The 24,231-nt window shown below is 58.4% G+C and overlaps 2 protein-coding genes across 4 annotated transcripts; both read left to right on the plus strand.

The window, feature by feature from the left end:
• The first annotated feature begins 224 nt into the window (after positions 1 to 224).
• Positions 225 to 11,652, plus strand: GGA1 (golgi associated, gamma adaptin ear containing, ARF binding protein 1). Of its 3 annotated transcripts, none has more exons than XM_049822600.1 (17): positions 225 to 490; positions 1,212 to 1,296; positions 1,603 to 1,678; positions 2,299 to 2,397; positions 3,710 to 3,833; positions 4,348 to 4,448; positions 5,549 to 5,629; positions 6,037 to 6,174; positions 6,317 to 6,398; positions 6,815 to 6,922; positions 7,222 to 7,377; positions 8,154 to 8,218; positions 8,360 to 8,538; positions 8,654 to 8,937; positions 9,155 to 9,324; positions 9,579 to 9,689; positions 9,867 to 11,652. In XM_049822600.1, the coding sequence occupies exons 4-17, from the start codon at positions 2,314 to 2,316 to the stop codon at positions 9,975 to 9,977; spliced, it is 1,794 nt and encodes a 597-aa protein (XP_049678557.1). In that variant the 5' UTR covers positions 225 to 490; positions 1,212 to 1,296; positions 1,603 to 1,678; positions 2,299 to 2,313; the 3' UTR covers positions 9,978 to 11,652. The 3 variants fall into 3 exon arrangements, 2 of the variants coding, with proteins under 2 accessions (XP_049678557.1, XP_049678556.1); XM_049822599.1 differs by lacking the exon at positions 225 to 490 and adding an exon at positions 497 to 647; XR_007508784.1 differs by lacking the exons at positions 225 to 490; positions 9,579 to 9,689; positions 9,867 to 11,652 and adding an exon at positions 497 to 647 and having other exon boundaries at positions 8,654 to 9,005; positions 9,155 to 9,256.
• A 1,654-nt stretch (positions 11,653 to 13,306) lies between these two features.
• Positions 13,307 to 23,852, plus strand: SH3BP1 (SH3 domain binding protein 1). Its single transcript, XM_049822148.1, has 18 exons — positions 13,307 to 13,858; positions 15,697 to 15,739; positions 16,122 to 16,226; positions 17,062 to 17,138; positions 17,432 to 17,543; positions 17,641 to 17,717; positions 18,357 to 18,492; positions 19,157 to 19,225; positions 19,621 to 19,711; positions 19,994 to 20,136; positions 20,223 to 20,334; positions 20,430 to 20,511; positions 21,223 to 21,303; positions 21,412 to 21,528; positions 21,961 to 22,058; positions 22,246 to 22,375; positions 22,541 to 22,656; positions 23,141 to 23,852. The coding sequence occupies exons 1-18, from the start codon at positions 13,797 to 13,799 to the stop codon at positions 23,485 to 23,487; spliced, it is 1,998 nt and encodes a 665-aa protein (XP_049678105.1). The 5' UTR covers positions 13,307 to 13,796; the 3' UTR covers positions 23,488 to 23,852.
• The last annotated feature ends 379 nt before the right edge of the window (positions 23,853 to 24,231 follow it).

The following is a 24,231-nucleotide window of genomic DNA, read 5'->3' on the forward strand; positions in this document are numbered from 1 at the left end:
CTCGCCTACTGGCATTTATAATGTCTCCTAAAGCCCCCAGCCCCTCCGAGAGGCCGCCCACAGCCGCCAAGGCCTTAAGGAGAGGGACCGGGTCCCCGCCATTCCCCTCCGGGCCGGGCGGGCGCGCAGCGCGCATGCGCCGGCGGGCTCGTGTCCTTTGAAAGGACACGCGGCTCCCCCGCCAGGCGGAAGTGCCCGCTCTCTCTACCGGAAGTGGCCTCACCTGCCAGTACGACGGTTCTTCCGGGAAGGGAGGTCGGCTTGTTTCCGTCCGACGCTCGGTTTCCGGCGCTCCCGGCCTGCGCTTGCTCTCACTTGCTTTCTCCGTCCTTCTCCTGGAGCCCTTCCGCTTCCTTCCCCGTCCTGCGCCTTGCTTCGCCCCCCCCAACTCTGCGCGCTGAACTCTATGGTGCCTTGGAGGAGCGCTTCGGCAGGGGGCGCGCTGGGAGCGGGGCGGCGCTCTGCGCCTCCCAACTTCCGGTGCTTTATGGTAAGACCGTCGGAGAGGCGCTCTAGACGGTTCGGTCCTTTCTCCATGGCTCGGCGGTACCGGGCCGGGCGGGTGGGCGGCGGAGCCCTCTTACCCCGCTGAGGTAAACCGGCGGGACCCTCCGCCATGGAGCCTGAAACGTTGGAGGCGTGCATCAGTGAGTGCGGCTGGAACCGCTTCTGACACGACACGACCCGGCCGCGCCGCCGGCGGGCCCCGGCCGACACCGGGGGCGGGGGGGGGGGGGCAACGGGGAGGGGGTGCTGGTATTTGGGGAAGGGGAGGGCAGTGGGGTGTGAGGGAAGGGGTGGGGGACCGTCACGGAGAGGGTCTGGGATCGCAGGTGTCAGCGTGAGCCTGGAGGGGTTGGCTTGGGGCAAATGGGGGTGTTGGGGCCAGGCGTGAGGGGTGGGTGGTCGTGGGGTCGGCTGGGGTCTGAGGATGGAGACCCTGGAGCTGATGGCAGGGCAGGGAGAGAGTTGGCAGGCGTCTGTCGCAGTAGAGATGGGTCAACGTGCGCCGGTGGCGGTGAGGGGGTTTGTGCGCCGGGTTTCTATGGGAAGGTGCGAGTGGATGCGGGCGTGTTTTTCCCAACACGTCGTCCTCCACCGATGCACCTGGTGGAGTTGGCAGGGAGGGAGCGGGAGTGATATTGCCCCTCGCCTCTACAGGGTGGGAGCCTGGGGAGATTTTTCTCACTGTCCGTTTCTCCCACCCGCAGACAAAGCGACAAACCCCCTGAACAAGGACCTGGACTGGGATGGTATCAATGCTTTCTGTGAGCAGCTCAATAAGGAGCTAGAGGGGTAAGCGCTTTGTCCTTTCCCCAGGGTGCTCTGGGTCGCAGCATGGGTTATGATTCCTCACCCGGTAAAATTCAGTGGGGTTGTCCTGAGAGCTGAATAGGCACAAAGCTCCTCAAAGTAGGGGTGGGTGGGGGGTCCTGGTCCGCTAACAGAAGGTTCCCCCAGGGTTTTGAGGTGTCTTGGTGCCTTATCAGTGCCTTAAACTTGCAACATGCTTTTCAACCCTGGACTCCTAGACAGAAACACAGGAACCTGGCTTTTCAGCAATAACGGGCTAGCTTTTTTTCTTCCCCTCGCTCCTTCCAGTCCTCCGCTTGCTACCCGACTTCTTGCCCACAAGATCCAGTCTCCGCAGGAATGGGAAGCTATCCAGGCCCTCACGGTAAGGGCATCTGCAGGCTGGTAGAACTAGATGGAGGGCCAGGGTGTGGAGTTGCTCCAGTTTGACTGGAGGAGCATGGGAAGCTTTGAATTCCCTCTGAGAAAGCCCTGGAGCACCTGGGCCCTTGGGTGGGAGAGGGGCTGAAGGTCATTCTACGAGAGAGGAGGGGTGACTGGTAGGAAAGGCCTTGTTGCTAGGAAGGATCATAACCTGTTGAAGTTGATAGGAAGCTTTTTGTGCTTTGTTGTGGTGGACTTGGCAGTATTAGGTTAATGGTTGGACTCAGTGATCTTAAAGGTCTTTTCCAACCTAAATGATTCTATGATTCTTAATGGTGTTGTGGATCCATGATGTGAAACCCCGGTGTTTGTGAGCTCTCTAAGGGGTTCCCTTTCCATGGGCTGTTGAGCCACCTTTGGAAAGACTGACCCCAAAGAGGAAAATCTTCTTGCTTCCCTTTGGGAGGGTGCTTGGCCACCTGGGAGGGCAAGGGGGTGTCCCACTCAGCTGCTGTGAGGATAGCCATAGGTTCCATGCCTGGCCAGGGTGGAGCAGGAGGGAGCTGGCTCCTGAACCTGCTGCTGACCCCATGCTGGGGCTCACCTGGCCCCTCTCCCCAGGTGCTGGAGTCCTGCATGAAGAGCTGCGGCAAACGCTTCCACGACGAGGTGGGCAAGTTCCGCTTCCTCAATGAACTCATCAAAGTGGTGTCACCCAAGGTGGGTCTCAGAACATCGTGCTGGAGGGGACTGAAGCCTGGTGGCAGGAGGGCTTTGGGAAGAAGTGGTGGCTGAGCAGAAAGGTCAGGCACCTGCTGGGTTGTGGAGGAAACAGGGCAGTGCTAGTAGGAGGTTTACTCCTTGTTCCCTGGTGAGTTTTCTGTTGGGAAGGTGAGCTTTCACCCCTCTGCTCCAACTGATTCTTCATGCAGGAAGCTGAGGGCCAGCTAGACATGATGCAACCAGCGCTTGTGAGACTACTGAGCTCATGTGCGTGCCTGGAGTCACCTTCCCTGCATCTCTGTCGGGCTCTGTCTGTGCTGCATGTGCTCAGGAACCTCCCCCAGCTTTGACATCGTGACCACGTCTCTCTGGGGTGTCCCAGCCTGGTTGAGACACTCTCAGAGGGCAAGCCCAGGCCTGGTCAGTGGTGCTGTGGCGAGTCCATCTGAAGCACCACGTTGTTACCTGCTCCTTTGCTGATGCTGCTGGTCCTGCAGCAGAATAAGCTGTGCGTGCTCTCCTATTCAATCAAGGCAGTTAATACCAGCAACTATAGAGTTAAGGGAACACAGACTAAATATGACTAAGGAAACCCTTCATCTGCCAGTCACAGCTTGTGATCTGTGTCAACAAATAGTCAGGGACAGTGACAGCGGCATCCTAAAGTCCTTGCTAGGTGCCCTAGAGAATGTCCTGTACCTTAAGCCACCGGCCTCCAGTGGCACATGTGCTGTTTCTAACACCAATGTCCCCAGCAGACCAAGGGGAGAAGGGTGAAGGATGAATGCATGGCAGAGGGAGAGCTGTAACATTTGGACATCTCACTGCTGGGTGCTGGTCATCTGGAGCTCAACTAGTTCTAAAAGGTGCCAGGCTTTGGAGAGTGCCCCTGAGAGAGAGAGAGGGCTGGGCCCTGCCCCAGGGACTGTTACCCACAGTCCTTCCCCTCTCCCAGCTCTGCTGTCCCCTTGTTCCTGGAGGGCTGCTGTGCTGAGCAGCTCCTGTTTGGAGTACCCTTTCCTTCACAAGGTGACAGAGACCTGCCTGAGCCTTTCCACCTGTTCCTGTGTGTCTCTGAGGGGCTGCTGGTGCAGCACTTCTCTCACCTCTTGTGTTTCCTGTGGTGGAAACCAAGCACAGCGTAGAACGTGTTGCAAGGGCCTCGTGAGCTTTCCTGCTTGCTTCCTCTTTCCTCCTCCTTGTGCCATTGGGAACGGTCTCACTTCTCCTGGGGGAGGGGAGGAGAGGAACAGGCCAGGCTTGCAACGGCTCAGATCAGCTTCAAGCCACCACTTCTCTCTTCCTCTAGTATCTTGGCAGTCGGACACCAGAAAAAGTGAAGTCAAAGATCCTGGAGCTGATGTACAGCTGGACGTTAGGGCTGCCTCATGAGGTGAAGATCTCAGAAGCCTACCAGATGCTGAAGAAACAAGGTGAGAGGCAGTGCTCTGAAAGAGGAAGGGGCACGGATGGTTTGCCCTTCCCCGTTTTTTGTCCGGGTAGAATCCAAAACAGACTCTCCCTTTCCTGTGCCCAGACCCAGCACAGCCATCAGTCTGGCTCAGCGCCAGGGGCAGGTGCAAGAGCAGGTGCCTTGGGGCTCCTAGCTGGCCAGAGGGAGTTGCTGGTGGTCTGAGTTTCTTGATGGGTTGGAGGGGCCATCTGCTTGCTCCTGCAGGAGATGGGGCACTGGAAAGGTCTGTGACTGAAGGGTTGTGAGTGCTTTGGCAGTTGATGCTGGGTTTTTCTAAGAAAGGATATTTATTGGGAGTGGAGGGCTGTTCTTCCATGAAAACACAATCCAGGATCATGGGTAGCAGGAGCAAACCCACACACCCTCAGTCCCAGCTGGGTTTGGTGGGCCACTAGGGAAGAAAGGACCTAGGTGGCAGCCCCATCCCCCAGTGGGGCGAGTCCTCCTGACCTCTCCATTGGTGTCTACTGCAGGGATTGTGAAGTGCGACCCAAAACTGCCTGACGATGCTCCTTTTCCACCACCTCCCCCTCGGCCCAAGAACATAATCTTTGATGATGAAGAGAAATCCAAGGTAAGGGCTCTGGGCAAGGAGAGGGATGGTGGGCAACATCTTCCCTGCTCCAGGATCTCCTATCCCCTTGAGGTAGAGATCCAGAAAGACTCACCCCCCTGCTCCACATGCTCTCCTTCAGAAAATGCATCACAGGAATGCTGAGAGCCAGCTCCAAAATCATGACAAAGGAAACAGCCAGAGGTGGGGCATGTGGGTCTGTTTGACCTTTGGAGCACTTAGCTGCAGGATGGTGCAAAGGGTGAAGCGCTGACATTAGCCCAGCAGGTTCTGGGAGGTTTGCTGCTGTGTGGTCTCCAGGCTTCTGAGTTCCAGGCCATGAGGTTTAAATCCCAGCCCCAGATGCTGCTGCTGTTATCTCTTCCCCACCCCCAGCACTGCAATCTACTTATTGCCCAACTACTTATACACTCCTGGACCCATCCTATATTGCCTTTCCATCAGAATTGTGTCAACACTCAGGCAAACCCCTGCATTATCAGTGCTGATACATTTAAGCAAGTATTAGGCTCCTCTGGGTCTAGTTCTGCAGCAGAGGTGCGATCCCAATTTGCTGCAGGGGATTTATTTTGCCTCCATGGGTCACAGTGTGCAAACGAAGATTTGTAGGTGGCCAGTGGCACTGTTCACTGTCTGTGGAGGGGGAGAGAAAGTGGGAGCTCTCCCTTTTTACCAGTTGCACCTGCGAAGAGGCGTGTGAAGAGGTCCGAGTAGGAGTCCATTACAATCCCATGGTAATTCCTGCGAAAACCAGGCTTTCTGTTGTTCTCAGTACCGGTGCTGCTGTGCTCCAGGGTCTCCATGGTGCGTAACAGGCAGGGAGGAGCAGGTTTTGAATGCAGGGGATCTTCAGGGAAAGATCTATCTTACATAACCAGAACCACAACGGGAAAAGGAAGACCGGTTGTACTACTTCTCTCCCTGGTCTCTGATGGCCCACAAGCTCTTGTGGCTGGGCTTTCGAACGGCTGGCATTGTCTGCTGCCTCTGCCAGATATGGGTTTGGGGCAGGGGTAGTAACTCTACTGGCTCTAGTGTTGCACAATTGACTCTGGCTGCCACCCATCAACTTGGGCTCAGAGATAACTTCTTTTTTGCAGATACTGGCTCGTCTCCTGAAAAGTTCCCATCCCGAGGACCTCCGGGCTGCCAACAAGCTCATCAAGGAGATGGTTCAGGAGGTGGAGCTGGGGGGTCATGGTCTGGGTGGCAATGCTTGGCACTAAGGGAGCAGTGGGTCTCTGTCCTCATGCAGACATAAGGAGCTTCTGCCCAAAATCTTGCAGCAGCAGCTGCTAAAGAGTCCTTGTGTGATTTCTGCCATCCCTTGGCTACTTGAAGGAATGGCTGTGGGCGCTTTCTGTGGCCCAAGCCCTGCTGCAGTACTAGATCTGCAGCAATTCCATCCCTGTTTGGCAAGTGCTGGGCCACAGATGATCTGGAGTTTTCCACTGGAGTGGGAGCTGTTTTGAGGGCAGCGTTGCTGTGCCTTAGTCCAGGGCGTTGGAGTGTTGTCTGGCCCAGCCTTCCTCCTCTCCAAGTTGCAGACAAGAGCAAGGACATCCTTCCCTATGTGCTTCCCCTCCAGGACCAGAAGCGCATGGAGAAGATCTCCAAGAGGGTGAATGCCATTGAGGAGGTGAACAACAATGTGAGGCTGCTGACAGAGATGGTGACAAGCTACAGCAAGGGGGAGACAACGGAAAGCAATGAGGACCTAATGAAGGTGAGGAAAGGCCATCCTAGCACCCTCCCTGGGCTTAGCAGAGATGGGTGACCATTATCCCCCCAAGTTCCTCTTGCCTGTTTTGTACCCCCAGCTAAGCATCCTGCTGCTTGCCTCAACACCCCTTTCTTCTCTCCCCCAGGAGCTGTATCAGCGCTGCGAGCGCATGAGGCCCATGCTTTTCCGGCTCGCCAGTGACACAGAAGACAATGATGAAGCTCTGGGTAAGCGTATCTGGCCTTTCTCATTCTGTCCTCCCTCCATCTTCTTTCAGGGAGCCTGTGCTTGAGCTGCCCGTGGCATGCCATCTATCAGCAGTTGCCGCTCTGTTTGGGGTGACTGCTCACTGTAGGTTAGTTAGTCTGTGGCTTGGCACTAAGCAGGGGCAATCAGCGGTGTTACAGGCTTCCTCCGCTTCACTGTAGGAATGATGCTTAAGCTTGTCCTGCTGAGACTGACATGGAGGTGTCATGGTACCCTGGTGCAGTCTGCAGCAACAATTGCGAAAGCGCTATCTGCAGTGGGCTGTTAGCAGTTCCTTGGGCCTTGCTTTGAAGAAACAGACAGAGTTGGGGTATAGAAGTCGCTCTCTCTGTTTCTTCGCAATTTTCAAACTTACTTCCCACCTATTCTGTTGTAGCAGAGATCCTGCAAGCCAATGACAATCTGACACAGGTGATCAATCTCTACAAGCAGCTTGTACGGGGAGAAGAGATCAATGGGGAGACGGTGGCTGGTCCCCTTCGAGGTGAGGAGACTTGGGGAATGGGGACAGGAAGGTCAAGCAGAGGGACCCTGTTGCTGGTTTCCTGCAGTATGTAATTGCAATGTAAGAGAAGACAGAAGTGGAAAGGTGAAACCTGCAGGATGTCAGACTGGGACTGGTGAGATCAGGAAATTGGCTTGTAGAGATGACTGATGCATGAAGAGAGGGAATTGGAAGGGAGAGCAGAGGGGGAGTTCCCTCTCTCATGTGTGAGGAAGGATGGGAACTGGCCTCAGCACACTGGATAAGGGTTTCTGTTTCAGCTTGTTCCTTCTTTGCAGGCAGCACCTCAGCACTTCTGGATCTGTCAGGCCTGGATCTTCCAGCAACAGGCCCTTCCTACCCAGCCTTGCCCACCCTTTCAGGTGGCTCAGCAGTCCCTGTGCCTGACCAAGCTGGCTCTGTCTCCTTGCTGGATGATGAACTCATGTCTTTAGGTGAGAAATCCAGAGCAAAAGCTCTTTATTCTCTCCTTGACTCTGGACAGTCTGCATGGATGTTCTCCTTGTGGCAGGAACGCAAATAAGGGAGAGCTCTGGGAGAGGTGAATAATGAAAGACCACGAGGTGTCCTTCACTTAGTGTGAGGCAGAAGGAGGGAAAGACTCTGCTATGATTCTGAACGTCAGTCCCATGCGGTTTTCCTGGCTAGTCAGGGAGAGCCTGCAGGGATGTGCCCTCTGATTTGCTCTGGGAAAACTGACCTGGCAGGTAAATCAACAGTGATGCAATGGCCATCCCCAGATGGGATCACAAGGTTGGATCACCCCCAGCTCTTCATCTTTACTCCTTGCATTTGAAGTCACGAGCAGACAACAGATACATTGGACTTCCAGAACTGTTGACATGGAGATCTTGTGAGGTGCCAATCCTAGAAGGCTGTAGAGTCATGCTTTTCCCAACAAAGTGTCTTGTTTCCTAAGATAGGTGCTTTGAGTACAACAGCATGAAGTAGACAACGTGGTCAGTTGGGCTTGCCAGCCCAGTAGTATTCACTACTCTGCCAATTGCAGTGAGAACTAGACTGTAAATGAGGATCTCTGGGCAGAAAAAACACTATCGCCCTCCCAGCTCTCCCCCATGCAAGGATGGGGGCCAGAGATGGAGACCACATTGGTGGTTCTGCCTTGCTGCTTCTGTGTCTTATTTGGGCCCTGTTTAATGCTCTTACCCACTTGGTAGCTAAGCTTCATGTTTGCTTTTACCCCTGGCAGGCCTGAATGACCCAGCACCACATCCTGCCCAGGCTGGTGACAGCAGTGGCTGGAACAGCTTCCAGGTAACGTGCTGGGAGCCAGGGCAGAGGGTGGGGAGGGTGGTGAAAGCAGCAAATGGAGTAGGTAGGGAAACATCCCACATCTGATGGTTGGTGCTGATATGCAGCCCTGCTTGAGGGACTCTCCCGTGCACTCTTTTACAGTCATCAGATAGCACCGAGCTCAGTATCACCCCTATCACGGCAACGCCACCAGTCAAAGCAGAAGCTGGCGCATCCTCCCCAAAACCTTCTCCTTTCACCAGTGGCCTGGATGACCTGGACCTCCTGGGCAAGACTCTGCTGCAACAGTCTTTGCCTCCAGAGTCTCAACAAGTGCGATGGTAAGCAGGGATAGTGCAATCTCACATCTCTCCCCATCGTTTCCATTTTTGGGGTGCTGCACATGACATTTCAGTGCCCTGTTTCACTCCTTGCTCTCTCTCTCTCTCCCTACAGGGAGAAGCAGCAGCCACCCCCACGGCTCACCCTGAGGGATCTCCAGAACAGGAGCAGCTCTGGCACCACGGCCCACAATCCCAGCGCTCTGCCTGTGCTCCAGAGTGTGTCCCCTAACCCCACGCTGCCCCTGACTTCGGAGCTGTCTGCCCCTGCTACACTTCCAAAAGCTGCCACCACACCAGCAGGAAGTACTGCAGTCCCACCACGGCCTCCTGCCACCGTGCTGCCCCAGGAGATCTCGCTGGCCAACATCACTGTGCCTCTGGAGTCAATCAAACCCAGTGAGCCAGGGTGAAAGAGGGGGGCAAGCTTGGGGGGAACAAATCGTGCACACATGGAAGGGAAGAATGTGAGGAAACTTTTTGCTTTTTGGATTTTGTGGAGGTTGAGGAGGAGTAGCGTCTCTGTCACTTGTATGGAGTTTGGGTGGTGGGGAAAGGTTGCTGTAGGGCCAGTTCCCTCCTGGCTGACTGCTGCCTGTCCCTGCCTTTTCCACAGGCAGCATCCTCCCTGTGACAGTGTATGATCAGCACGGCTTCCGTGTCCTTTTCCACTTTGCTAAGGATGCCCTGCCTGAAAGGCCTGATGTGCTTGTGGTGGTGATTTCTATGCTTAGCACGGCCCCGCAGCCTATCCGCAACATTGTCTTTCAGTCTGCCGTCCCCAAGGTAAGGTGGCTGCAGCAGCTGAGGTCTCCAGACTGGGCTGAAGTGCGATTCTGTCTTTGCAGGAAAGGCAGGGTGGGTGGAGGGAGCTCCATGGGACTCAGAGCGAGTTGTGTTGCCTTCAGATTAGCAGGAACCAGCACAATGGTTTTTTTCTCTTTGAGTAGACAGTGGAAGGTCCTCAAATACGGGAGCAAGGTCTCTGGCTGCCAAGTCACCCTCAGGAATGTGTGGTGGTGTTCTCTCTCTCTCCCTAGGTGATGAAGGTGAAGCTACAGCCTCCCTCAGGCACGGAGCTGCCGGCGTTCAACCCCATTGTCCACCCCAGTGCCATCACACAAGTCCTGCTGCTTGCTAACCCACAGAAGGTAACGGCACCGTCCCTGAGGCATGAGCAGAGGCTGGTCTTGCTGCCTGGGCAAAGCCTGCCTACCTTGTCTCTATTCCCTCTGCTCTCTGCAGCTTCCTAGAGACCTGAATGGTTTGTACCTCATGCCTCTCTTCCCCGCCCTTCTGACTGCTTATCCTTTCTCCCCTGTCTGCAGGAGAAAGTGAGGCTACGGTACAAACTGACCTTCACCATGGGAGAGCAAACCTACAATGAAATGGGGGATGTGGACCAGTTCCCCCCACCGGAGTCCTGGGGAAACCTCTAGGGCCACACATTGCAGGCACTACACTGCAGAGTCCTCGGGAAGCCAGCCCTGCAGGGCTGGAGCAGCCTGAGGAGATGGGGAGGGCGGGTGGGGGGCTGCCGCTCACGCTCTGTTCTCCAGGCAGCCGGGCGAGGGCCAGAGGGAGCGTGCCTCAAGGAGAGCAGAGACGCCAGGAGATGTTCATCCCACAAGACTAGGAGTAGAGTGGAAAGCTTCGTGTGGGTGAACAGTTGCCTTCCCTGCTCTTTTGAAGGCAACACTCCCTCCCCAGTCTGTCCAGCTTCTCTTCTAACCCTGCTTTCCGCCTCTAGGTGCAGTGGGGAACAAGGATTGGGGAGATTTAACAGCCTCAGCCTGGGGCAGGGCCTAGCGAAGGAAGATCCTTTTCCTTGTCTGTCCCCTCCGTGCTTCCCAGCCCTTCAGCTGCTTCATGCTCTGTGGTGCTCCCCCTTGCCCCCTCCTTGGAGCTGGGCCCCAGTGGTTCCCATGTGGTGGGATCACACTGGAGCTGGTTTGGAGCAAGGCTGGACAGATGTCTCTCTAGCACTGGAGAGCAGACAGCTGCCCTTGCTTTGGCAGGGGGGGGGTCAGGGGGAATGATCTCCTATCTCCCTCCTTCCAGCTGCTTAGAGAGCTGTTGGTGGGAGGTGGGCCCTGGAGTGGGACCCCCGGTGCTGGTAAGGGCTCTGTGCCCTCCCGTCCCCTTCAGCTGGAGCTCCTGGGCACTGAACCCCCCCCGCAGTGAGCCCACACCCTTCCCACCTGCTTTATCTACCACAGCAAGCTTTAGGGACTGCTGCCAGAATTTTGTCCCACCTGCCAGCCCTGAGAGGGGTGTGCTGGGGGCAGGGGTGGGGAGCTGAGTCTCCCCACAGCCACTTGGCCGACAGGGAGAGGAAGCAGCACATGGTCTTCCTCCCCCTGACTGGGCTGGAGAGTGTGGTGGGGCAGGGGGCTTTCTCAGCTCTTCGGTGTCTCCTCGCTGTGAGGGGCTATAGGAGTTGAGGAGAGACTGGAGTCCTGCCCATCACTGATGGGGGGGCACCACTGAGCTCTGCACTGGGGGGGTATGGGGAGGGGGGGGGTATAGCTGTGCCTTGCGCACCCTTGCCCACAGCCGTGGGCAGCCCTGGCTCCCTGCAGCAGGGAGGGGGCTCGCCCCAGCCGCCTGATCACTGTGACACAAGAGCGAGGATCTGCAGGCACGGAGGAGACGCAGGGGTGGCACATCCCCTGGCAAACCCCATCCCTATGGGACTTGGCGACCACGGGAGCCACTTCCCGTCCCTAAGCTGGTTTTAAGAGAGCCTGATCTTAAAAGCAGGGGCAGGCTGCAGCCCTGCTTTGGCTCGCCAGAGGTCGGAGGCAGCGAGCGGGGTGCTTCGCGCTCTTGGCTTGGGGACGGTGAAGGTGAGGTGTCTTGGAGCTGGGCGCAGCGAGCAGTAGAGGAGAGGGGGAAGCAAGGTCTTTATGCTGGTGTTCTGCTGTGTCTTACTTCCCTTTCTGGTCTCTTTTCAGGGTTTTGTAGGGGTTTTTTCTTTGCAGATCTTGTTTGGTTCTTGAACAGACTTGTATATATTTTCAGTGCAAAATTCTGTAAATGGAAGAAAACAAACAAAAAGATTTAAAATGAAACGCCCGGCGCGAAGAATCTGCTGTATTTATGGGAAATAAAAGAGTTCTTTCCTGATCCTGTCCCTCTGCCTTTTGACCTAAGGCATGTATTTTCCCCTCCCCTGACCCCTGAGGAGCTGTTTCCACCCTGCAAGGGCTCGTTTCCATCTCGAATCCTGCCCCTGCAATCCTGTAATTCATCCCCCACTCACTCCGGGGCCTTGTCATGATGATTTCCCCGCTCCCGTGAGCAGGGAGAGGGGATGGTGGAAGTCCCCCAGCTACTCTCAATTCCTGTTTGAGAGCAGAGTCATTTCCAGGCTGCGAGCTGGGCGCTGCCTGCTTCCCTCCTTCCCCGGGAAGAGACCGCGGGCAGGGGTCAGTGCCCCACAGCCCCCGGGGAGCAGGGGTTTTGCTGCTTTTTTTTGTTTGCAGCTTTGCCAGGGGCTGCTTCTTGGAAGAAGTGGCTCCGCAGGGCAGTTTTATTGCAGGGGTGCAAAGAGGTGGATCTGCTCTGGCGAGCAGCAGCGCCAGCTCCGGGAGCAGGGCTCTGATGTTGCATGGGACGAAAGAGACCACAGCTTGGCCACCACCTGATGCAGACAGCAAGGGTTTGGTGGGGCTTTTCTGTCTTTGCAATAGGTGCTTGAAGCCCTTGTCTGCTTTCAGCAACCACAATGCGTGTTAGGAACACCCCCGGGGATTGCAGCTGGGGGATCAGATGTGCTTGGCCACAGGTTTAGAGCAATCTGGTGGTTTTGGGCAGGGAGAATTGTGCTCCCTCTGCTTGAAAACAGCTGCCAGCACCGCTTTGCTATGCACTTGCTGGAGGCTTGCCCCCGCCACCAAGGAGCCAAGAGCACAGCAGTCCCCAAATTATTGCTCCTCAGGCTTTGGGGCACAGGTGAAGTGGCCCTTCCACCTCTTTTTCCTCTGCTGCTTCTCATCTGCCCACAAAGCTGACCGCTTCCCATCTGGGCTTGTGTGTTAGTTCCTTTGCCAGCCGTGTAACCCAGCCAACAGCAACCTCTGCTCTTAGTGCAGAAGAAGGAAAGTCCCAGCTGCAGGTAGCCAGAGATAAGGCGAGGTTTCCATCTCACAGAGCCAGCAGCAAAGGCAGTGATGGTGTGAGGGGGATGTTTTTAGACACACACACACACACAAAAAAAAAAAAAAAAAAAAAGCTGAGCGAGCCCTGCTGCAGATCTGCAGAGAGCAGGCAGCACCCGAGCCTGTGAACCGGGAGTTTGTGGTCCCCGGGTGCTGCTGCTCTGCGCTTGGGCCGGCCGCCCTGCTCGGAGGAACTCTGTCAGCGGTGGGGGAGCGGGGAGGAAGGGGACCTCCCCGGGGGAAAAGGGCAAGAGCGCTTGGCCGCAGATTTGCGGTGGATTCGGAGAGCCTCGGCAACGGGCAGGGAGGAAAAGCGGGGTGGGGGGCACAGAAGGAGTTGCAGGGGTGGCTTTGCTGCTCGTCCTCCTGCTTTCGTCACGACGAGGGGGATATGTCGCAGGGGGAAGAGGATGGAGAAGTGCCCGAGGAGCGTTGGCAGAGTTTGGGTGACCAGGTAGGGCAGGGTGTACATCGGGCACCCCGTGTGCACCGCACAGCCAGCTGGCACGGCCATGGGCTGCCCCGTGGTGCAGCTGGTGGTGAGCAAGGCAAGCGGGGGGGAAAAAAAACCCACCCCGGCTGAGACAGAGAGCAAGAAACAGAGCGTGGGCCTTTTGCTTGCGCTCGGCAGCGGCATGTGCTTGTCCTGCCTTGTTACGTGTTTGCTGTAATAATATTTCCCCTTTAAGGCTGGGCTGAAGTTATTTATACTTGTGGGGTGGTGACAGGAACACAGAGCGAAGCAGGAGCCCTGAACTGCTCTTACCTGATCTGCGGCAGAGGGGCGGACGGAGGCGGAAGGAAACTCAGAGAGAGGGAGCAGGAGAAGGGAGTCCGAGGGACGGGAAGAGAAAGCAGCAGGGCATCCCCAGGGGGGGACGAGGGAGGGGACCAGCTGGGGAAAGAGAAAAAGGGGGAACGAGGGAAGGAAGGGGAGAAGTAGGGAGCGAGAGGTCCTCAGGGAAAAGCAAGGGGCAGAGCGGCTCTGGGGAGCCGAGGGGCCACCGGCATCCGATGCCAAGCGTCGCCGAGGGGTGCTGAGCGGCGGGTACAGCCAAGCGGAGCAGCTCTTGTGGTCTCCTCCCGGCTCTCAAGATGATGAAGAGGCAGTTTAATCGGATGCGGCAGCAGTTGTCCCATCCCAACATCACCAGCCGGTAAGGACTTCTCTGCTACCTGTGCCGGAGGGCTGTGAGGGAGCGGGATGCCAGTCCTCGACAGCTTGTGCTGGGGCTGGACTGATCTCCCAGGGCCGGTGGCCAGGGAAAAGGGGGGAATGACCCTGGGTTTAGAGCATCTTCTGCGTAAGCTGAGGGGCTGTGAATCCCCAGCTCCCCCACACCCACAGGGCAGCAGGAAGGCTGCACTGGTGCTGCTCAGCAGGGACATGATTCCCAAGCCCAGCTACCTCTCCCAGGGATGCTGTATCCATCTGGAAACAGGCCCTTCCCGAGCTTGGCATCCCCAGGATGTGAGGGCAATGGAGAGGGACCTTCCAACCACATGCCCTTGGCTGTGCGGTGACCAGGAGGGTGTTAGCAGCTGGGACTTGCCCTCCCCGCTGAGCCCGGGGTGTCCCCCAGGACCCAGATGCCCTGCATAGCTCTAGCTGGCCCGGCAGCATGGGTGTCCCAGGATGCTGTTCAAGGAGAGGACCGGGGATCCTCGGAGCACCCACAGAGGACTTACAGCTTCACACAAATCCTTCCGGCCCCATCCTACCTCCACAGCTTCCTTATTTTTCTCTTTTAGCTTTCCAAAGCTCTCCCCTTGCAAAACCCAGAACTGAAATTACAGGGCTGGGCCCTCCCTTCCCAGCCCCCTCGCTCCCTCTTTCCTACAGCCACCTCCGCAGGTTCCCCAGTGCTGGGAGGCTGAGCAGGACCAACTGTGTCCCCTGGACCACCGAGGTCCTTCAGCCAGCCCAGCAGACTGGCCACAGGGAAGCAGCTCCTCCATCCTGGTGGCCTCTTGCTCTTCTTGCCTTCCCCAGAGGGAATGATCCCCTTTCCCATCCCTCCTCCCTCAATATGTCTCCTCTCCATGTTAGATGCACCTCCTTTCCATGTAATGCCGGACAGCTCACGCAGTCCATGAGCAAGATCTTCACCCTCTGCAGAGCTTCTCCTCCGCGGGCCACAATCTCACATGATTTTTCTTGCCTTCAACCAAGCCGCCCCCGTTTCCTGCGGCTCCACGGCCTTGTCCCACGTCAGCTCTGGCGGGCGGTGAAAAGAGAGAAACGTGAACTGCAGAAAAAGCAGCAGCAGCAGAGGGAAAGCAAACGGGGTTCCAGGGCACAGCAATGACAGCGGGCCGTGAAGCGAGGTTTCCTCTGTGGGAGGCATCAGGGAGGTTTGGTGGTGATGGCAGCTGGTGGGGTTTGAATTTGGTTTTGAGCAGAATTTGCTGCGAGACGGAAGTTTCCTTTGCCAGATTTGCTCCTAATACCTGCTGCAAAACTGAGCAGAAAGCTGGTTTCATGTAGGTTTTTCTGGGTGTTGGTGTTGGTCTTAGTCCCCAACTTGACCACAAAGATATCCTTGCTCCGGCACCGGTGACCCCACACCTTCTGGCCTGCAAAGACACGTGCTGGGCTCCAACAGCACTGCCCTGGATTTGCCTTCAGGGGAGAGGCAGGCGGTCAGGGTAGAAGGTTTCACCAGCGAACATCCCTCCGTGGTCCTGCTAGGCACCCTGCCTTCAAAAAACAGGCTGCATCTGGATGTTTTGACTGTGATGCTCTGAACTGGAAGCCCTGTTTGATCTGATGGGGTGTCCACCAACCAGCAAGGCTGGCTGCCTTGCCCCGCTCCTGCTGTTCTTGTCCCCCCGGGTTCATTCTGCCCATAACCTCGTGTACGATGGTCCAGGCCATAGCCAGCGTCTCCGGCTCCCGGGAGCCCAAAAAGAGACGCATACGGATCTGTCTTCCCGAGGAGGCTGAGCGGAGGTCACCCCCATCTGCTGATGGCTCTTTCTCCTTCCTCTGCAGAGCCCAAGAAGCAACCGAGCTCTTGCCAGAAGACTTGCTGCAGGTGAGGCACGGGCTGGGCTGGCAGGCATGTGCCTGCTTGTGCCTGGGTGTGGGAACCTGCCCCGTTCCTGCCTGCGATTTGCGCTGCCGGCACGTCCAAGTCACAGAGCTGGGATCTGCCAGCCTGCCCGGGAGTGACTCCAGGACCATGGCATTACGGGAATGGCAGGCTCCTGCCACGGGAAAGGGCTTCCCCGGCTGCTCACAGAGAGATGGATCCTGACCGGGAGCTGTGGTCCTTTTTCCCTAGACCAGGGATGCTCTGGTCTGCCGCGGGATGCTGACCGCGTTTACCCACGCCCAGAGCTGGGTGGTGGGGAGATGGCCTCGGGCCACCCACGGTTGGCGAAAGGTCTTCCCCAGTCCCAACTTTCTGCCCCCAGATTGAGCAAAGGATCGAGCCAGCCAAGCGAGCAGCTCACAGCGTGTCCAAGAGGCTCCAAGCCTGCCTGCAAGGGCAATGCGGCTCCGAGATGGACAAGCGAGTGGTGAGTGGAGTCCTCCCTCCACAGCCCACACTCGCCCCGGCTCCGTCCCCCAAATGGGATGCCAGGCTCCGGCTTTGCCAAAGGATGGCCCAAAGCCCAGGCTAGGTCCCATCTCCAGCAGGGACCCGGGTAGAGCAGAGCAGGACAACCCTCTCAGCCTCCACTAACTTGAGGCCTCCTGGGACAGAGGCGGTGGTTTTTGCATTGAATAACCCTCCAAAGCCCCGTTGTCCACGTCCCTTCCTGTGAACCTCTGGCACCCACGGTGCGCTGCGGTGAGGAGCACCCCAGGATGGCTGGGCACAGCGGTGCTACCGCTTCCTCCTCCTCGGTTTGAACGTCCTGGCTGGTCCTCACCAGCCTTCGTCTGGGAAGCAAACAGTGGATCCCTCTCACACTTTCCTTAGCCCCTGCCATGATTCTGTGGGCTCCTCTCTTCTTGGTAGCCTGACAAGCCCCAGTTTGGCTTAATTACTCTCGGTGATTAAACTGCTCCATACATTTGAAGCTGTGGCAGGGCTGGGCTTGGTGACGGTCTCTGTCAGTGTCACGGTCCACCACAGGGGACTATTTTAGAGAAGACTGGAGGTTTTCTAACCAACTATGGAGCCTCAGCGTCTTGTTTAGCTAACTGGATCCTGGCTTTGGCTGAAGGGACATCCCAAGGGCCCCCCCTCAGGCCCCAGGGCCAATGGAGATGGGTGGACCAGGGAAGGAGGCAGGACTCAGCGCAGGGTTTGGCCACTTGCTCCCATGTCTTGTGGCATGCTTCACGGGGAGGGAGCTGCCACAAACGAGCTCACCATCACTTTCCCAAATCCTTGGTTCTCTGCAGAAGAAGCTGCCCTTGATGACTCTGTCCACGACGATGGCTGAGAGCTTCAAGGAACTGGACACAGAGTCCAGCCTCGGGTAAGTGCCAGTGTGACAAAGTGCTGGGGGTGACCCCAAAAGATGGCAGACCCTGGCAGAGCCACTGTCTTGGCTGAGGGGCTCCCACAGCCAAGCTGAGCTGTCAAACCCTGTCGGAGCAAACATTGGTGTCACAAGGGGAGAAGGAAGAGCCAGCGCCTTCAGCCTCCGATTGCAGCAGGGTCCAGGGGCTGGCTGAGGGTCCCAACATGAGTACGGGTACGACGGGGGGTGTTGGGTCAGAAAGTGGCATGGCTCCAGCCCGCAGTCATTTTGTCTCCGTCCCCACGCAGGAAAGCCCTGGAGATGGGCTGCTGCATACAGAGCTCGCTGGCCAAAATCCTGGCCGAGTTCGAGATCGCTGTGGAACACGACGTCCTGCAGCCGCTCAACAAGCTCAGCGAGGTAGCCCTGGCCACCCTCCTGTCTCCACTTTGCTGTCCCACCCCCCCTTCCCCATCCGCAAGCCTCCCCCACTCACTCTGGCCTCTCTCTCCCCCAGGAGGAGCTTCCCATCATCCTGAAGCGCAAGAAGACCCTCCAGAAGTTGATTTCTGACTGGAACACAATCAAGAGCAGGTACGGGGCATGCTGGTGGGGTCAGGGCATACCAGGGAGAGCTCCCAGCCAGGCTGGGGGGAGAGAGGAAGATGACTGCCCTGCAAAGCGAATTTCCAAGGGCTGGGGACAAAGTTGAAGAGGGAACAGCTCTTCGGGAATGCTCTGCCCGCCCCTCAATGCAGGCTCTATGGCACAGGAGAGAAAGGCAGTGCCGTCGCCAAAGGCAGCAAAGTGCTCGGTGCCACTGAGATCGCCCCGCTCCGACGCTCGCGGGGTAGCCCGTGCCGTGCCGGGTTTCTCTGGGAAAGCGGGGCAGCTGTGGGTCGTTGATGGCTCATTTCCACTCTGCCTTCCCTCTGGCTGGAGGGTGGACAGCAGGGGACATCTCAGGAAGGGGGCATGGGAAGGGTCCTGCAGACCCTGGGTGTTTTAGGCAGCCGTGCTGAGCGCTCCCCATCTCGACCAGGTCGCACCCCTTGGTGCAGCAGCCTCTTTCTCTGGGTGAGGGAAGCGAGAGGTGCTGGGAAAAACCACCGCAGGGCAGGACCGTGACTTGCCATCCCCTGTCACGGTCCCCATACCCCTTCTGCACACCCATCCCACCCCACGTCCCTGGTGCTGAGGCCGGGGGTGTGCCTCTTCTCTCCCACCCCAAAGGCTGAACCAAGCTGCCAAGAGCTCCAGTAACAGCGCTGGCACCGGTGCTGGCCCGGGGGCATCTTCTGCTGCCAACAAACTGGAGATCTTGAAGGAAGAGGAAGAGGAGGTGAAGAGGAAGGTGGAGCAGTGCAAGGTGAGATCAGTCACTCGCTCTCCCCTGGCGGCAGCTCCGGGGCTGCAGACCTGCTCCCCTCCACCGGCTCTGTCCAAGGGACCCCCACGCTGAGACGGATGCAAGCCAGGCGGCACGTCCCGGCCTCCACAAGAAAACCGGTCCCTCAAGGAGCAGAAATAGGGAGATGCCCCAAGCCTTGGGAAGAAGAAGAGTAAAGGATTCAAAGCACAAGCTGGTGCAGAGAGGAGACTGACTCCAGGGGCTAGAGCAGGGAGCTTATGGGGTCCCCTTGGGCTGGGAGCCAGCTGAGCTGGGGTCTGTGCTGGGTGGCAGGGGACGTTCACGTAAACTTTCTCCACTTTGGCCCTGTTTCTCTGAGAAGCCCAGTGCCTTGTCTGGCAGAGCCCGTGGGATCACTGGAGCTGGAGGTGCAGGGACCTCTTGACCCTGAGCCACTTGTGCCAGGACGCTGATTGTAGGACAGGTCACTGTCACTACCCAAATGCAAGCGACGTGGGCAAGGAGGAATCCCCCCACAGTCCCAGCCTGCCCCCCACTGCACCCGGAGACCCTGTCTGGACAACTCACAGCCTGGATGAGGGGACTTTGTGAAGGTGTCCCCTCTTCCTTGGGTGCCAGGGAGGAGGTGAAAGATTGCTCTTCTCTGTGTCTCCCTTCCCAGGATGAGTACATGGCTGACCTCTACCACTTCTCCACCAAAGAGGACAGCTACGCCAGCTACTTCATCAAAGTAAGTCCTCTCTCACGCTCCTCCTCAATTGTGAACATCTCCTGGGCTATGTCTGAGCCCAGCCCTGTCCCCATCCGCACCAAGCCCTCCGTCCAGGGCAAGGGACACCCCAGGCACCAGCAGATGCCTAAAGCTGGCCTTGCTCCATCCACCGTGGGTTAATGCCACCACTAGCACCAACTGCAAACAGAGCAGCTTGTCCCGATGACCCCCCCCCCTTTCCAATTTGCCCTCTACACCTTACTACAGACATGGTCCCACAGACCCCAGGGGGATTCCCCTTGCAGCTCCCCCTTCATCCTGTCTGCGTGTGGGTGCAATGTCCTGGGGATGGGGTCTCTCTGAGAGGGGCTGGTGCCAAACTGAGTACTGTTTGCCTGTCCCCTGTCCGGCAGCTGCTGGAAATCCAAGCCCAGTACCACCGGCAGTCACTGGGATCTCTGGACTCAGCTTTGGCGGAGCTGAAGGAAAGCCACAGCAAGACAGGTACCCACTGGCTCTCTGTGCAGCCCGGGGAGGGCTGCAGCCGAGCCCGGGGGATGCAAGTGTGGCCGGCGAGGCTGGGAAAGGCAAGTTTTCCCTCCCTGCACCTCCTGCTGCCTCCCACGTCAGGCTGGTGGGATGGGGATCGCAGCTTGAGGCAGGCTGGGGATGCTGCCCGCCCTGCCTCTGCCTGCGCCCAGCCAGGCTCGGCTCGGAGCAAGATGGCCAGATGCCGGATGGCCCTGGCAGCTGCCATCCCTCCCGACATTCACCTCCCTCTTCCAGAGCCCACCTTCACCGCAGACACCCCAGTGGCAGGGTACTACGGCGTGCCCCTAGAGACGCACCTCAAGAGCTTGGGCCGGGAGATTGCGCTGCCCATCGAAGCCTGTGTCATGATGCTGCTGGCCTCCGGCATGAGGGAGGAGGTGGGCAGCACTCCTGAGCCCCCCCGTCACCCTCTCCCTCCAAATGCAGCCTCCCCACGTCCCTTCCCTCTCCTCCCCACCCCCAGGGACTCTTTCGGCTGGCAGCGGGTGCCTCAGTGCTGAGGAAGCTGAAGAGCAGCTTGGCCAGCGGCTCCAACGCCCTGGAGGAGTTTTACTCGGACCCCCACGCCGTGGCTGGTGGGTGCCGACGAGGCCGGGCAGGGGGACACGACTGGGCAGTCCCTGCCGTCCCCCAGCCACCATCACCCCTGCCGCTCCCCCTCCCCTCCCAGGTGCACTGAAATCCTACCTGCGGGAGCTGCCCCAGCCTTTGATGACCTTCGAGCTCTACAACGAATGGGTCAAAGTGGCCAGGTAGGTCCGGGCATTGGGGTAGAAAAGCCTGGAGGGGCTCAAAAAGCCCCCGCTCACCCCCCTCCATCCCTCCTGGCACTCGGAGCAGGGCTGCTCAACCTCGTTTGCCATGTGGAGAGATATGAGAACGCAGCACCTGTTCTGTCCTGTGCTCGGCAGAAATCCAGATGGCCCAAAATCTTGGAGAATAGCAATAAAAAACATGGCAGGAGGAGGGGGAAGGCTGCAGCCTTTTTGATTGCAAGAAGAGTTTAGTCTGTGAAGAAGACCCGCTTAGCCTCAACGACATAAGCCCCATCTCACCGGCCCACCAGCCCAGTTTGGCCTCTTGCTTTTGGGATGGAAGGGGTGGTGGAGAAGGCACAGCAAAAAGCCTGGGGGAAGGGGGAGAGCATCTTTCTGAAGGGATCAGCTCAGTGTCGATGTGCCCCATAGTCACGGGAAAATAGGGTGGCTGCTCATGGCAAGGTGGTGCTCACCCCCGGGCCAGATGAGCATCATATTAAATCCCTCTGAGTCTTTGGGGTGCATTTTTGTTCTCTGTGGATGCCTGCCTTAGCTGTCCAGTAAAGGCAGCAGCAGGGCATCTCTGTCCCCAGGGCTATGGCCTGCATGGACGGCCGACGCCGGCCTTCCTCCCTTGCACACTGTGTCCCTCTCTGCCAAAGGGAATGGGCTGAGCTCTCCGCTCCTCTTTCTTCTCTCTTGCAGCTTAAAGGACGTTGACAGTCGCCTACAGCGACTGCAAGACACCTGCAGCCGCCTGCCCCAGGAGAGCTACAACAATCTGAGGTGTTTTGCAGGGACAGGGCTTCTTCAGCCCTAAGCAATCACCGGGGGCAGCTGTTCCCCTCCCTATAACCGTACTTACCACCCCCTCACCCTCCTTTTACCCCACAGGTATCTGATCAAGTTTTTAGCCAAGCTGGCTGAACACCAGGAGGTGAATAAAATGACTCCAAGCAACATCGCCATCGTGCTGGGCCCCAACCTGCTGTGGTCACAGCAGAACACAGGGTAAGGTCTGGCTCGGAGGGGTGGGAGGCAGCTCCCCAGCCCCGGCTGGGGTGCCTTGAGCTCAAACACCATGGGAAAGGCTGATACAGCAGCATTCAGGCTGGTCTAAAGCACCTCCATCTTCAAGTCCTGTCCCTTGTCCCCATAGTCCCTGAGTGGCACATCCCCTCGCCAAGCACATGTCCTCTTAGCCACTCTGCAAAGTAGCTGAGACCTGGAGCACTTGTGACATGAATGGCCTCCAATATCGTTAGCCTCCAACACCAAACCAGGGTTTTCCAGGACAGGGAACAAGGCCCACCTCCTGCCCCACCACCCCCTCCTTGGCTGGGCTGTCTCTCCTTCGGGCTCTGCCCCCTCAGGAATGAACACCAAAAGGGTTAATGCCCCAAAACCCCTTTTCTGATGCCTCAAACCATCCCTGTCTCTCAGAGACCCCATGCAACTGGACTTGGCCTCGGTCTCCTCCATCCAGGTGGTGGGTGTGGTGGAAGCCCTCATCCAGAACGCAGACGTCCTCTTCCCCGGAGGTATGGCCAGGGTCTCGCTTGGGGGGCTGCAGCCCTGGTAAAGGGAGGAGGAAGGGAAAGGGACATTTCTCCATCCCCAGGAGGAGAGAAGTGAGGGGTTGCTCCAGTTGCCCACCACAGGGTCATCGGGGGAAGCTCTGGGTAGCAAGGACTTCCTGACGGGGTCTTCTCCTTTCTCTCCACCCAGAGGTAGATTTCAACGTCTCGGGCATGTTCATGCCACCTGCAAATGGCAGACTTGGTGAGGCCACTCCGGTGGAAGAGCTGACCCCCAAACCCCCTCCGGCCAGCACACCCGCTCTCCCAGACGGAGAAGTGTAAGTCCAGTGGAAGCTGGGGGCTCTGGCTGTCCCAGCTCTCCCCATGTCCTCCCCCCGTCCCACCCCACGCCAAGGGCCGTACCCTCGCAGGTGGACACGAGGTGCCTCATGGCCAGGACCGCCATGCCCAACCAAGCCTGCTTTGCCCCATTCTCTGCACAGCACCTCAAGCGACCCTGAGGCCAGGTCCCAGCCGAATTCCCCAGTGGCGACCAGACCGTCTCCCGAAGCTGCAGGGCCGCTGTCTCCAACGATGACCGAAAACACCCCCTGCAAAGGTTAGGGTGCCCCAGACGGCACAGCGCTTGGGGAAATGACACCCCCCAATGCCACCTCCTCTGGTTTGCCTTCATCCCGCCGTTCCCCGCACAAAAGGGTGCCGGGGATATCCCTGCCACCAAATGAGAGGAAGGGCCTCTGACCGGGGCAGCGTGGCCAGGATCCAGCCCCTCATTGCGTGCTCCAGCCCCAGCCGAGGTGGGACTGTGGGATGGGCACAGTACATCCTCCAGTGTTGGGTTGAAAAGCCCCCCATAAAGAGGTGTCAAAGCTCACGGCCCCTTGTGAAGGGAAGAAGGTGGGAAAAGCCCCCAAAAGCTGGTGTGCGCTTGGGTCTCCACTATGGGACATGTCCAAGGGCCATTTTGTCCGTCAGTCTGCCTGCAGCCCTCTGCCTGACTCATGGCCGGCACCGTGACCCCCTCTGCCCTGGGGAGAGACCCCAGCAGAGGCAACCCCAGCCCACCCTAATTTTCTTTCCAGGCAAGCGCCCGGCTCCGGCCCGACCCACGATGCCGCCGCCGCCGCCCGTGGCGCAGCCCCGGACCACGGCTCCTACCCCGGCAGCCCCCGAGCACGTGGCCAACCCCAAAGCCCAGCCGCGACGGATGGCCGGGGTACCAAGCCGACCCCCTTCCGTCCCACCACCGCTCCCCCCGCAGCCGGCACGCCGCCATAGCCGAGATGCCCCGCCGTCTCCTAAGCCTCCTGCCGGCGAGGCCGACGCGGCGACCACCACGGACTGTGCCCCGGGAGCCACGGATGAGGGGCAACCACTGCCTGCGGGAGGAATAAGCCCCTCGGCCGCATTGCCACCAGAGGAGAACTGAGCAGGGCCGGGAAGATGGAGTCCGGTGCCCTGCCGAGACCCAGCAGGCGCTGTGGAAACCAGGGTGGGCTGAAGGGACGGCGTGCCCCTCCAGCTCCTCCATCTTGCTCCACGCCGGCTGGGACCCTCCACCTGCCTCCCTTTCTTCTCCCATCTCCACAGAGCCTTCCTCCCCGCACCACCGTGTGCCTGCCGAGGCCCAGCCACCCCTAAGGGACCCAGGATCCGCCGGTGGCCGGTCAGCCACGCTCTCAGGTCCCCGGGGGGGTCTGGGAGAGGGTGAGCCAGCGTGGGCAGGTTGGCCCCGTGGGGCCATTTGCAGGTGCGCAGCCACGATCCCAGCCCCTTCTCCCCCATTTTGCCTTGTCCTTGTTGCCCCAGGAACACACAGACACGGAGATATATAAATATATATATATATTTTGCAACTACATTATTTAAAGAGCTGGTGTCACGGTCGCAGGCAGGTGTGAGGCCGCCCGCTCCTCCCCAGGCTGCAGCCGGGAGGAGGGAAGAGTGGGGTTCCCCGGGGCCGCCAGGGCGGAGAGGCAGGGCTCAGCCCGAGGACGGGAAGGCAGCCAGCTCCCCTCGACCGGCGGAGAGACGGGGCCGAGGGGTAATGGCGGCTCCCCTGCCCCCGCGGGCAGCAGGGGACGCCCTGCCGCCGCGCGTTCACCCGGGGGAGGAGGTGTCGGGGGAGGGTGGCTTTAGCCAATCGGCAAGCGCGCTCAGGCTCTGTCCCGCC

Source organism: Accipiter gentilis, chromosome 18 (assembly GCF_929443795.1).
Source record: "Accipiter gentilis chromosome 18, bAccGen1.1, whole genome shotgun sequence".
Classification (NCBI taxonomy): Eukaryota; Metazoa; Chordata; class Aves; order Accipitriformes; family Accipitridae; genus Astur; species Astur gentilis.

Excerpts from the sequence above, each read along its gene's own strand:
- GGA1 (XM_049822599.1), top strand. The coding sequence starts at position 617 with ATGGAGCCTGAAACGTTGGAGGCGTGCATCA. Across the intron at positions 1,297-1,602 it reads CTCAATAAGGAGCTAGAGGG|TCCTCCGCTTGCTACCCGAC; the intron begins GTAAGCGCTTTG and ends CGCTCCTTCCAG. Across the intron at positions 6,923-7,221 it reads GGTGGCTGGTCCCCTTCGAG|GCAGCACCTCAGCACTTCTG; the intron begins GTGAGGAGACTT and ends CCTTCTTTGCAG.
- SH3BP1 (XM_049822148.1), top strand. The coding sequence starts at position 13,797 with ATGATGAAGAGGCAGTTTAATCGGATGCGGCAGCAGTTGTCCCATCCC. Across the intron at positions 21,304-21,411 it reads GAGAGCTACAACAATCTGAG|GTATCTGATCAAGTTTTTAG; the intron begins GTGTTTTGCAGG and ends TTTACCCCACAG. Across the intron at positions 21,529-21,960 it reads TGGTCACAGCAGAACACAGG|AGACCCCATGCAACTGGACT; the intron begins GTAAGGTCTGGC and ends CCTGTCTCTCAG.